The following is a 14,384-nucleotide window of genomic DNA, read 5'->3' as shown; positions in this document are numbered from 1 at the left end:
TAGAGAAACACAGGACAAAGGAGTTATCATTATCTGAGTCACCCACTGGATATTACATCTGAGGTATGAATCTCAACTCATACAGTCCTTGCACCTAACAGTTATGCATCTGTAATCAATGGCAGATTTCTGAAAACTCCCCTGCCATTCCACCCAACAAAATTATTTTCTCCATCTTCTCTCTTTGTCTCCACGCTTAGGTAATTTTGGACACATGCACATCATTTTTGCCTGCCTCTAAAACATTTGCTTTTGGCAGAATCTCGGTCAGCAAAGCTGCTCCTGCTTCTGTTTGTTTGGTCTTCTCTATTGCTGGGTCAGTATCTGACTGATTTCTGGATCTTTCTGAACTTGATCCTTTTCAGTAGAGTCAGAAAAGTAACAACAGCAGCACCACAGCTGCAGACCTGTGTGTTTTGCAACCATGAAGCCAAAATGCATCCCTTAGCGCTTCTCCTTTCTTCTCTTAGCAAGACCTGGTCCCTGACAGCAGTGCAAAACTGCAGCTCTGTGCAACTTAGATGGTACCAAACAGTGAAATGAATAAAAACACTTCTAACCTCCTCTCCTTTGTGTCAGAGTTCTCCTGCTCTTGGGTGGAGCATTGTTCTGGATCTTGCTGTAATTTCACTGGTTCCTTGTTCAGGCCATGGGCACAATGGATGCTGTGGCACTTATGTCAGTAGGACTTGAGGTGAGATCAATTCAGAGGAACTTGAGGCTTGACCTGATGGGAAAGCTTAAAACTCTGTGTATTTTTGAACACAGTCCAGAGAAGCACAGATCATAAAGAACCAAACTGCTGGCCAATACAGCTGATTCATTTAGCATATTTTCCAGAAGTATTTCACATCTTATATTTTCAGCATAAGTAAAATTTCTCAGAGGTGGTGCCAATCATTTCAGCTGTGTCTAGACTACAAGACTTAAGAAACATTTCCCAGTTGTCAGACCAGTTTTAGGTTTAAATGACAGTAAATTAATTTTTTTAGCTAGTCATGGAGTTTATTAATAATGTATTTTTTAAAACTAGTGGCAGAATCTGATGAAGAAACACTCATGGTTCTTCAAGAATGTCTCAGTATGAGTGCACAAGTCCAGGAAGTAGAGGAATATCAATGAAAAGGAGCTTTGGCCACCTCACACTCACCAGGGTGTGAAGGTCAGGGCATCCATGACCCTCTTTCATTTCCCTCTGTCTCTTCATGGTTTCAAGGATTTCCATCATGACTCCATCTTATTAATTCTTAGCTCTTCAATAACTTGAATAGTGCCTTGAACCTTCCCTGACAAATGTCAGTGGTCAGACTTGATGTGTTATTTACAGGCTCAGCTGCTGTGTTCTGGTAGCATGCACCCCTTGACAAACAGTTTCTGTTAAGAGACAGTAATGAGTATCTCATTTGACAAGGAAACTGCAGGTTCTCAGCACAGGCTTGGTATTTCAGTGTTTTCTGCTAAGGTGTGGCTGTCTCAAGTTGCATTCCCAGAGCCCAGAGCAGAGCCCAGGACACGTCTGTGTCTGTGACAGTGACAGTGCACGAGCACAGTGAGCCTTGTGGGGTACAGGAACTGCGCTAACTGCAGCCCAGGGCTTCTTTCTCAAGGGCATGAAGCTCTTCACTGAGCACAGAGGTGGTGCTCTTCAGCTGTTTAAGGCTTTATTTCTGCTCTCTGCTCCCTGTGGATTTATGTTCCAGCACCATATTGTGAATTGTACCTATCTTCAGCTTCAATTAAATTCATGAACGCAATATGGCAAACACAGCCGTCCTCCAAAGCCCAGAACATATCAAGGTATTTTAGGGAACATCCACTTTCCTTTTTCTGTGGTACCAACCCTGCTCCTGCAGTAGTACACTGTAGAATTTGTGGTATGATATCTAGTTGTTGTTCTGGTGGAGGCTTCAGGGGCTGGCTACAACACAAAAGAATGTGTTTTTGTGGTGGCCATGTGAAATGCAGGTAGATCCTTTTCTGAGAGCTGTCACACTGGGAGGCAGAGCCCTGGAGTTGGATCTTCATGTGCTCAAATGTAAAACTTGCGTGTAATTGATGGCAGGACTGGGACCTGAGGATGGAAATGTGTGAGATTAAAATTGTGTTCCTTAGCTGGCAATACCAAATAAGATCATATTTAATGTCTGGACTAAGGGAAAATTCACATTATTTCATTCTCTTGGACTGAAATTGTCTTTTTGCTTAAAGGGAAGAAGTGTATTGCTATTACATTTATAATTAATGATAACCTAATCTTTGTACAAGCAGATTTAAAGTGAGCTCTTATTTTGACATGTATAAAATTTTATCATTAACATCTTTATATTCCTGACTGACACATGGCTAATAGCATTGTAGTAGATTAAGTCTTGAAGCAAGAGAGATGAATGTAGTTACAGAATTACACAGGTGGTTTTTCATATTCTGCTTTTTCATATGTCTTCCCTTTATCAGAAGCCTGCCCTTGTGTTCATTTGACTTGATTATAACAAATAGATAGCAATTATCTTGCTGAAAGGACTCCTCTTTTTCTTTCAGTGTGCCCATCTTCCCAGGACTTTCAAATGTGTTCAAAGTGTTTTCCATGCCTTTTCACTTTGAAAGATGGTTTTTATAAAAAATAGTACTTTGTAAACACATGATTACAAAAAAGTGAGCATTAGCGAGGAATAGTGCCCCCAGTGATCAACTCTTAATGATTTCTTATTCATCTTAATTCATTTTAATTTATAATTTGTCTTAATTATTGAGGTCAGTGACTTCAGGAGGATGCCACCCTTAAGAGATCTTCAGCAGGTATTTTGATGTCCTAGAATGAAACCTTTTGCAAAGTCTTTATAGTATAGATACAACCTCCACAGAAGGCAGACACCTTCCCAATACTAAGGCTTTTCTAATGACTTTGCTTTATGATAAATTAATTGATACTAATTTTATACAAATAAAACTGTTCTATTTCTGGCAATTTTTCATACATCAAGTAAATGCAATCAGTCAGAAAAATTAATCATTCCAGTTGAAATACAATGGCTTCAGTTGCATTCTTATTTTAAATAGTTATGCAAGGAAAGCCAGTATTAATGCAGAATTAAAGGCTCTGACAATATAAATGTGTATAATTCAACTGCATTAAGTCTAAAATGGTTTGAGGAAAGCTGGGCACCACCCTGTTTTACGTGTGGAATTACTCGTAGAGTGCAGTATTTGTGTGACTTAGGGCAAGGGCTGGCTATTTCTGTCTGCTCAAAAATTTCAAATTCAATCTGTGCCAAAATTTGAGCAGCATGTGAAGTTCCAAGCCCTTTTGAGTATGTGCATTTTGGAATGAATGCTCAGTCTGTAGGTTTATATAGTTATGTCTAAGCTTTTCTCTAGAGTTGGACAATTGAGCTGATGGGAATTTTTAATAATCTCTGCTGGGGCAGAATTCTGCCCAAGAGTGTGCTGTTCATCCTTGCAGTGTTCTATATGCTCAACCACTCTTGTAGAGACAGAAAATCACACTCCACATGGTTATTCCTGCTGCCATAGCTCTGGCAGCTTCACTCTGGTATGTATTGTAGCATTCCATTTTAAGTGAAAAGCATCCTAAATATTGATGCTACGTATTCCAGCTGCTTGCAGAATTTCTCCATCCCTCCTTGTAAAAGTAAAAAAATCCATGAAACTTCACTAAAGGTGGTTAACAATAAATAAATATCTTCTAAAAAAAATCCTGTGATTGCATTTAATGTTCTTCCTAGGAATGGAGAGTGAGGGAGTGAAAGATGAAATCCCAGGGTTGAGTGTTGCTGGGAACAGAAAGGTGCTTATTTGCTATGGATATGAGAAAAGCATTTTTCATATATGTTGTTTTTAAGTGAGTTAAGGGGTCAAATCCAGTCCAAATTACAATCCTTCTGGTAGGTATTTTGGTAAGACTTTTTTGCAGAAAATGAGCACTGCAAGGATACACTGTTGAAAGTGGGTTCTCGAGGATCAATGTCCCTAACAATGTCACTGGTTTAGTGATCATAAGCCAATTTAGGTTTGTGCTGCCTTCAGAAAGAGAAGTTTCCCTGTCACTTCACTATTCATCATCCTAAGGAGTAGGATCAACCCATCTACCCCACCAACAACTCATCCTTCCCCTTTCTCTTCCCCTTCCCCACAAATCAATCAATCCTTTCTTACAGTCATCAGCCAGATCAGCAGGTGCATTCAGGTCACTGCTCATCCTCCAGGCAGGGAGAGGGCAGTGGGAGAATCCCTTCATTCTTTGGCTGAAGCCAGCTGTGTAGAGCACGCTGAGAATTGATGGAGGTGCTCCTGGGGTGCAGGGATGGCACAGAGCACCGAGTGGCTGCTGTGGGAGCAGATGGACTGAGGCATGTGACAGCCATGGCACATGAATCCAGGTGGCTCAATAAATGAGAGACTGAAGTGCAGGGGCTCACAAACCAACCAAATAAGCTTTCACATTAAGAATAAAGCATAATATGCAGGACATATATTGGATGTAGGAGGCTGGGTGAGGTAACAGCTGAAAAACAGAAAGCCTTTATAGACAAAACAAAAGACATGGAGAATTTTCTTACCAAGACTACTTCGTGTGTCAAACATCTGGTCTTCAGAAACACCAAAACTCCATCTAAATAAAGGTAATATGAGGAAGCACTTTGGTTTTGACCTTCTTCATTAATTCCTGACCCAAACCCATCTATTTCAATACAATGCCACTAAACTATCCGGTGAGCTCTCAGACTATAAATGAATCAAAATGAATCTGAGACCCTATTATGTGGAAATGTCATTTCTGATAGGATATCCTATTTTTCTTTGGAAATTGGCCCCTATTGCTTTAACATTACAAAGGCAGCTTATTAAGTGGGAGCTATGGGAAAATCCTTCCTGGTAGGATTACTAATTATCTGAACTTTAAATGTAACCCTCTTCAAACTTCATTGCTTCTATATGCTTTGGGCTTCTTTTGAAAGTGTCTGTCTTATGAAGGAATGTGTTAAGTATTCTGCATTTGCAATTGCCATTTCTTTAAAAAGGAGGTGTTAGTGAAGGTTTTCCTCTGCAGTCATTTTTTAAACAAACATGATTTTCTTCTTGGCATTGTCTCTTTGTGGCAGGAAATGAGCTGCCTTGTGCTCCCCTTTGGGTTTATTTGATACTTCTCTTAGGTGCTTGGCTTGGGCTAGCAAGTCAAGATGGGAACTTCACCAATACGTTAAATATTTAGCACAGAAATTAAACATAGCCCACCACATGTCAGCTTTGGTAGTATCCGATTATAAAAAATATTACTAAAATATTGTCCATCTGAGTATACTTCCTTCTCTGTGTAACACAAAGGGTTAGTACATTATTATGGTGCCAGATTCAGCTCATATTTCACAGTGAAGTAAATCCAGAATCACTTTATTGACACTGATAAAACAGATGGCTAAACCCAAGCTAGACAGAAATGTAATTATATCTGCAGTGTTAGAGGTGAAGGTATGTTATTAAAACACCTCCCTCTTTGAATAATGTGTAGGTCTTGCAAAATGTAAGGATAGCACTGACAATATCAAATGTCACTCCAGCTTCTTGATGGGAAAAAGTATATAGTGCAAAAGTGAATATGCACAGAATGATGGAGAGCTGCTGATTAGCCATTATAGGATTCTATTAATCTCTTCAATCGACTAAAAGAATTACAGTCATTTAAGTCTGTTTGCTTTAAGATGGAAAGAAGGCTTAACCAAAGCCTTTGGGCTGACGATAGCTAAAGGAAAATCAGATTCTGTGCATCTAGCTACATCTATTGGTTTTCCTGGAGAAGGTCACAGCCATCTCCAGATAACGTCAGCTCAGACCATTCCAGAGTGTTAGCACACATTCTACCAGAGGCCTGGCAAGCTGCCCATGGCTAAGTGTGCCTGTATCCAGCTAAAATAATTTATGTTCCTGGGCAGGAGTTTGGAGTTGGAGGTTATGAATAGAAAAATTCTGGCCCAGATTACTTCAGCATTTTCCTGTTTCACTGGTTCATGTGCTAGGCTCTATCTCCTGTGCAGCTGCTTTCCTGTGGCCATCAGCTGGAGCAAGGTGGGTGTGCAGGGAGGACCAGCCACATCCTACCATGCTCTAGGCTGTCCATCCCCTCAGGGCTGTCCCTGTCCCAGTCACAGACCGTGTTGGACCATGTTATCCCACCAGTTTGAAAGCTGGAAACCTTAAGCTGTATTTTAAAGTTTCTAATATTCATGGTTCTGATTTTAATCTTTCTGATGTGCAATAATTATATTTGCTTCAGTGTGGTTTTCCTGAGTTGATGGGAAACTTCATTTCCCTCTGACCCGGTGAGCTCATATGCCAACAATACTTCCTATTTAATTATTCAATGTGCAATTGTTACCCATGTCATCAGATATGGTAAGAAACTGCATTGGGTTTAGGCTTCTGGAGGGAGTTAGAATGAAAATGCAGAAGAGGAAAAGAGGAGGAGAAACACTAAAGGACAGTTAAGGAGAGAGAACTGAAGCAGCAGTGGCATAAAGGTGGAGACATACTGCCACCATGCAGTGATGGTGATAAAAAGAACACTAACCACTCTTTGCCATGGATTTCTGGTGCAGACCCATCCTTGAAATTGGTGGGAATTCAATGTACTGGAGAGCATGTTATCTCTAATGTATTTTTTGGCTCACAGATCACAATTAAAGTTAAATTCTGCCTTCTGCAAAATTAGCTTGGACACACTGGTCTGCTGCAGCCAATCCTTTATCATGGTTGGTCTCAGCTGAGCTAAAACTATGCAAGGAAAAAGCCCAAATTATAACTATGGAACTTCTCTTGTGAGATTGCATGCAATTGCTGGCATAGCAGAAGCTATTTTCCAGGAAATCTAGAATGTATGGGCTACTTTTCAGAAGAGGAAATACAGGTTCTTGCTGTTCCTGTAGATCATTACATTCAAATGCCTTGCCTGTGAAAATATTCACATAAATGTTGTTACGAGATGATGATATTCCCAATGTTATATAGAATAAATGTTATCACTTAAATATTTTTAAATGCCAACATTTCTGCAGGCTGCAGCTTTTTGCTAAGAGCATACACTTGTCAAATGTTTTGAATTCTGTATTATTCAGCAAATGAGCATGTGGTTAATTAAAGTAGCATTACTATACTGTGAGGTGACCAGATTGCAAACATATCTTTAACAATTGGTCTTTGTAAATAAAATAGAAGAGAGCTGATTGAGATCTGAAAATGTCAATAGATGCAAAAAGCCATCTTAGAGCGTTACCTTATAAAATAAAAGGAGAGAAGTAATGACATGGTCAATATTAACTGCCATCAGCTGGAAAGCAATCAGATTGTCAGGGATCTATAAAATTCTTGCCAAAGTAGAACCTCATTTACACATACAGATCTTCATACCCTTTGCTAAGAAAAGCGTATGTGACAGCTTAGAGGTTTTAGCTGCCAAAGATCTTTCACTCTGAATACAGTAAATGTCACATCTATTTATTTATCGTTAAATTTTGCTAAGTATCTGTAGAAATATTTGGATTTTTTCTATCATAATGTAGATGTTTAAAAGGAAAAGAATCCAGATTATAATGCAGCTGTAGCACCAAACCATATGTCTGCTAAATGGGAGCAAAAATACACCACTGAGTTACGGGGAGTAAACATAACCTAGATGCTATCTTCAGAAGAATATTAAATGGATTATATAAATACAGGGCATTGCCATAAAATCATGCAATCAGACAATAGTAGCCATCAGGCAATAGATTGTTTCACATGCTGAAAGTAATCACAGTTGTATAGCAATTTGCATTTTCTAAATGCCAGACTGAAAATATTAACTGGTGACTCTTGGCAAGCACAGTTTTTCTACTGACTGCAGTGGTGGTCATAACCATATCCAAGCTTTTTTTGAGAGCTAAATAGAGGAATAAGGCAGCTATCCTACACCCCAGCTTTATTGGAATATGCCTGGAGCCCTGGTGCTCAAAAGTCTTGTTTGTCTTGAGTTTGAGTCTCCAAATTCTTTCTTGTAAGAAGACATGTGAGAGTGATTTACTGGTATATTGGGTGGCACTTGCACTGTGCTGTGCAAGAGCAAATGGTCCAGTGGAACACTCAGTGATATTCAATGTTATGAATAATGTCTGGTGTGAGAGAGGACTCTAATTAGTGTGGCTGTTAGTGAGCTCTTGTGCTCAGAAGTCCACTTGGATTCTACATCATTGTGTGAAAGGGAAAATGTTAATAACTTTAATAAGAAAGAACTGTGTGTATGCTCAGTCTGGTAAAACTTGCTGGGAGTAATTGTCAACTGTATTTTCACATTTGGGATCTCTTCTGTTCTTTTTATATAATGTGAAAGGAGAGGAGGCTTCATCATCCCATCCACAGCCATCTTCAAACTGGGCAAGAGCTGATTATCCTTGAGCTTAAACTGGACTTTGTAAATCAGCATCCCAGGGAACAGGCTCTCAGTATTTAAAATTGTAGTGCTTAGAATTGGAAATACAATGAAATGTTTACTTCAAAACTGACCAGATTTATCACAATGTCTTATTACTGCATATTGAACAAACTCTGCCCTTGGGAACTCAGATCTAAATGATATCGAGTGAAGATTTCCTCTCCTCAGGTTTTATGTATGAAACAAAGAGCAATGCTGAGTATCTTTTTTTTTTTTCCTACAGATGATATGGAAGCAATTCCAGTCAAGCAGTTTGTTAAACACATCAGTGAGCTGTACTCTAATAACCAGCATGGGTTCTCAGAAGACTTTGAGGTACGATTTAATGACCCACCAATAAAATGTTGTTTTCCTAAAGTTAATTGTGTATTAATAATTGGGGACCATGTGACATCTGTGTGAGGCTGTCATGTCAGGTAAATGCAGTGCTCAAATATATCAGAAGAAACAGGATGATAACAATTAACTACCAGCTATGAGCAATATGGGACTGGACATTTACAGATGCTTTCTAACCTCCATAGATCTGGTGTCTTTAAGGGGGAACCCTCCTAGGTTTTTATTAAGTAAGAAAAGCTGCCTGCAAGCCCCCAGGAACAACATGAAGATACAAACAGTAGTTTTTAACTCCAGGGTTTTCTTGCAATTATTTTGCTCTTCTTGCTGAAGAATTTACTCCTGTTAGTCATCTGAAAAGCCACATGTCCCCTGAGTAGTCCAGAAGTAGTGAAATAGTGCTTGCAATGAGTAAAAGTAGTAGAATTTGGTCTTGGATGAAAACCCAAACTGGGAGTTAGTTCCTTGAGTTCATGCTCTGTTCAGACAGGAGAGATTGCTACTGAAGTCATTGATTATTTTGTTCCAGTAAAACCAAGGAGAAAGGATTTGGGGTTTAGCTGGTGGTACTTACCTAATTGTGACTATTTTAAAATTTGCGTCTTGTTACCTGTGTAGAACAGATTCTGTCCTATAAATGTGCTGTTATTTGGAGATAATTCCAATGGAGTGAAAGTAGTTTTCTACCTCTGGGTTACCAAACCCATATTATGCAAGCATGGTAAACATCATGCAGCATAAGGCAGCAGAGTCAGGCTTTTTCCTTCACTCAGTCTAATCACAGGCACTGCTGAACTTTTGGAAGTACTGAGAAACAGGAGAAGCCCCAGGAAATCACTTGGAGTTGCACTTCTGGCTTCCCCACCAGCAAAGAAGTGTGTTTGCCTGCTGCCTGTGAATCAGAGCAGCAGCTCTGCTTACAAACAAGGCATTGAACCAAAATAGGTGGCCTTATATCTACAGCTTCTTTGCTTACTGCACTGTAAAGACAAGATTGTGTGCAGGAATTGTTTTTAATGGGATCATTTAAAACGTTTATTGTTGCTATTTGGTTACTGTCTATAAAGAGTGTCTGCTTTGTCTGATGCCCAGAAAGCATTGTGTAAGTTAGAAACATTTTGTATTCATGAGGAAGGCAAATGTGTAAGGTGTTAAAGTGATTTAGTTCAATTGACTGCTGGCTGGATGGCTGAGCAGGAATATTGAGGCATTTAACAATGTTGATGGTATTCAGGACAAACATTTATTCTCCAGAGAGTAGAATTTGATCAGGATGATCAAATGCGACTCACTCTTCTCAATTATTTATGAATTGCGACCTCAGTGCTATTCATCACAGCTGGGTTTTACACCATTTAATTATTCAAAATAATCAACAACACATCTGTAAACTTGGTCTGGCTTTAAGCAGGCTTTGCTTCAGCTGTCACAAAATCACTGCTATTAACAAATGTTGGACACCTTCCGCCTGTGTTTTAGCAAAGAAAAACACTGCTCTAATAGCCTTATTTTTGCCTTCCTCCTGGAGTTCCCTGCTGTGAGTGCTGTGCTGTGGCAGCTAGTTGGAGAGAGCTTTGGCCAATTAGTCCCATTCTGGGGAGCTCAGGGTCCCCTCCAAAGGGAAGTTAAACTCCTCCGACTGCACTGCGAGCGCCAAATTCTGTTCTCTGTGCTGGCTTAAAACTTGGAGCATCTGCTTTGAAGTCAGGATAGCTACTCCAGATGTATTTCTCCATAGCTGAGGTCTCAGCTTCATCAATGTAAATGAAATCTCCTGCTAGGGTAAGGAGTAGGAATAGGAACAAAGCAATCTCTGTCTGGGATAAACCATCCAGCTCCCCTTCATTGTTCTCGTGGACCTGATGTGAAACCCAGGGTTTTTCACAGAGCCCGTGGGTGAAATGTTTCACAAATGCCCAACTGGCTCAGAGGTCAGAGAGTTTGGAGAGTGGCTGAGGGATAGTGGAACCCAAGGTTACATTTGTACAGCAGCTGTTGGAGTGGCTGCAGTGCAGCTTCTCACACCCAGTCAGACCCAGCCATGGTCTGTGTGCTGGAGTTGCATCCACCAGCTATGGGGAAGACTCAGCTAATGTTTTATGGAGAAATAATAAGATTCCAGCTAAAACAGAAAATTTAGGGCTGCTTACCTTACCTGCCTTCATGCCTGTGGAAATTTTGAAGAAAGGTAATGGATTCTGCAGTCATGCAAAAAAATACAACTTTTTGCATCTAAAAGGGGAAGAAAAGAGGATGCTGAAAAGGAAATGCTGAAATAATGAGATCAATACTGCAGAATAAATAAATTCTTCCAAGGTAGCAAGTGCATAAGATTTTGTTTAAAAAAAAAGGACCAAAAATCTCTTGCTAAATTTCTGTGGCAGGAGGTTTAAGGTAGAAGCTGCAAAAGGAAAGACTAAGCTAGGCACACACAAACACCACCTAGTGTGGAAGGTGAACATCCTCCATTTGTTTGTTGCTAGATTTTGGTGTCACTTCCTGTGTTTTTGGCAGCATATTTAGGGCTGTGTTGAGTTGGTTTTTACAGGAAGAAGATTCCTTTAAAAGTAAATTGTGTGAATACTCCCTCCTCCTCTTAAATTGAACTGTAATTACAGCTAAATATTTTGTGAATGTGCTTAGGAAGCATTTTATGTGCAGAGGAAAAAAGGACTTTGAACTCACAAATCTTCCCTTGGAAAGTACATCTAAAATGAATCCTTATTCCCTTTGGTAATCATAGTGCAAGTAGCCAGCTTTATTGTCTGATGATAGCTGGGCTTTCTTGTATATATAGAATTTTAAAGATTTCCTTTGAGTCCTGTGAATTTTCAATTTTTGATATAAATTGGAAATACAGGACCCAATTTAATACTGAACAACAAATAGCTTTTTAAAATAAAGATCCTACATCAGTACTGCTGGTCTCTGACATAACTCCTGGTATTCAACCTTGAAATTTGTTCAGTAGTAGACAAAAAAAGTTCAGGGAAGATTTTTGGCTTGCTCTCAGGTAGTCCCAGCACTGTCTTGCTATGGTGTACAGGATGAGGTACCACACTTTTACAGGGGCAGGGTTTGAGGGCAAGACTGAACAGAGATTGAAAGGCTTCCTGAGCCACAGATTATATCCTTGGCTAGCCAGAGATTTCCTTGGCATCACTACATTTAACAGTCTTTGATAGACTTTTCTTCCATAAATTCGATTGTCTCTTGAACCCTTTTAGGCTTCTGGTGTCCAAAGCATCCCATGGCAATGAATTCTACAATTTACTCTGCAAGAACAGACTTCCTTTTGCTTTTAATTCATATTGAATAACTTTTCTTGGTGCCTCCTATTTTTTGCATTAAAAAGTGCATCCCTGTTAACTTACATAATTGTCTGCCTTTATATTCCCCCTTAATAATCCATTTTCAAATCCGAAAATATATAAATTATTCACTTCATTTTTTAGAGGAAACCACTACAGACTTGCATTGAGTTTTCCACTCTGTACCTTTATTTTTCCCTTTACCATAACCCTGTCAAGATGGGAAGCCCATAGCTGTGCACAGTATTTGGCAGGTGGTTTTACTGCAGAGTTCAGTGATGTTTTCAGTTTTCTATTACTTTTCTCCTTCCTAACACAGTATTTGGTTTTTAACGACTACTGAGCACTCAGCTGACACCTCCAGAAAACTATTGAGTGTGACCCCAAGGTCTCATCACTGAATGGCAATAGCAAATTGGGAACCTGTCACTATGTGTGTGTAGTTAGGGTTGTTTTTCCCCAAGTACATCACTTTGCATTTATCAACATTGAATTTCATTTGCCATTTTGTCACTCGGCCACTCAGTGCTGTGAGATTCATCAGCTTCCCTTCACAAATAGCTTTCATTCTAATTATCTGAATAATTTGGTATTGTAAACACACTTTGTCTCCTCTGCAGTCCATTTATGAATAGGTTAGGTCCCCATAAGGTCCCACCAGTGAAAGCAATTCCTGGGCAGGTGAGTCCCACCTCTAACGTGGTAGTGCACTAGGTGAGTTTTCTTTTTGCTCCAAAACCAGAACAGGTTTTTTAGTAATATTTTCTGAGAAGTCTTTTCACACATTTTGGAAATTGGTATGCTGCTCTCTTCTAGGCATCCTGTAGACTTCCTCAGGGACCTCTCCCCAGTGTGTTCAGGTATTCACTAGCTCTGCTCCTCCATTGCAGAGTCTTGCAGTTTGCCCCACTGAAAAGTCAGATATAGTGGGCTGCAGTGCCTAAAACCCCTTCTGGATCTCAGTTTAAAAACTGATGTCACATTTGTTATCCTCTATTCCCCTGATAGCCTATATAGGACATGTGCCCTCCAAATTCCTGTATCAAAAAGAGTGTGAAGTGCCACCTCCCACAGGAGAGCTTTTCACTCCCTCCCCCTGGCCAGTTACTGGAATAACCACAGTAAGTTTTTTTGAGTAATCATGTCCTTTTGCTCTAAGAAAGGAACACTAAGCCAAGAAATCACCTTCCATCCCCAAAGCTAGCTGTGAATTTTTACAGCTTAATGCAGCATTTGGATTTTTGAGATCAGGGAGTTTTATTTCCCTCCTCCATAATTCTGGAGTGGGCTGGTCAGTGCTGCTGCAGGAGCAGTTAGAGAGAGGGAATGCAATCTCTGCAGACCTCTCCTGCCTGTGGCCATGTGAGCCTAGTGATTCATTGCCAATTTGGAGTCTGAACAAGCTGGCTGAACTCAGAGGCAGGCTGTCTAGCTCCCTCATCACATAAATTGAAAATATCTTTATACTCCAGTGGCACCTTCTTCTAAATGTCCTGAAATGTAAGAAAATAACATAAATCTGTATTTCCAGCGATGTGGCAGGGATTTGCTAATATTATTCTAATGGCTGCTGCTGCTCAGGGCAGGGGTCACTGGCTCTTTTTAACTGGGGACCTCAGAATGTTATTCTCTAGCAAAGGGTTGCATTGAAAAGAGATAATGCTGCACTTCGCACACTTGAGATACTAAAAACCCAGGGTAGTTATACTGACATCCCTGACAGATTAGACACAGCTCACACCAGACACATGCATCTACACAAGGAATTTGGCAGCAGAAAGATGCCATTTCAAAAGCATGCTGCTAGCAGGCAATACTGCATTGGGAATGTTTTATAACCCTGGCCCAAAATTGTCTTAATTAGAGGTATTCTCAGCATTGCTGTACTGAAAGCAGAGGGAAGCAGCACTGTGAAGCTGGAGGAGGAAGGATTGCTGGAGTTCTCAATTCTTATCTCATTGCTTCAGCTATCCTGAGAAATTGGTGCTGTGAATTAAGAGATGAAGTAGAAGAGAAGCAGTAAAAGAAGTTCAGGTATCAGAAGTTCAGGGTTTGTGTTAGTAACCACAGTACCACAGCCATTCCTAAGGTTTGTGCCTGGAAGCCCCACTTGGATGAGCCATTGGCTGGGCAATACAAGGTTTTGTTCAGACTCTGACAACTCCACCCCACCATCCTTTCCTCTCTCTCATGCATTTTTACAGGAGTTTTTAGCTATCTATTGATGTTATTCCTGTGTGAAGTCCTTTTGGTTTGTT

General features: G+C 40.0%; 1 protein-coding gene across 1 annotated transcript in view; it reads left to right on the top strand.

The window, feature by feature from the left end:
* Nucleotides 1–14,384, top strand: part of PTPRG (protein tyrosine phosphatase receptor type G) — a 395,342-nt gene that overhangs the window by 355,874 nt on the left and 25,084 nt on the right. The window contains exon 15 of the mRNA XM_033071407.2: nt 8,703–8,794. Coding sequence (XP_032927298.1) covers nt 8,703–8,794 — 92 coding nt within the window. The remainder of the gene's footprint in view (nt 1–8,702; nt 8,795–14,384) is intronic.

Source organism: Catharus ustulatus, chromosome 13 (genome assembly GCF_009819885.2).
Source record: "Catharus ustulatus isolate bCatUst1 chromosome 13, bCatUst1.pri.v2, whole genome shotgun sequence".
NCBI lineage: Eukaryota > Metazoa > Chordata > Aves > Passeriformes > Turdidae > Catharus > Catharus ustulatus.
The sequence above is the reverse complement of the archived record's forward strand: the minus strand, read 5'-3'. Positions and strand labels throughout refer to the sequence as shown.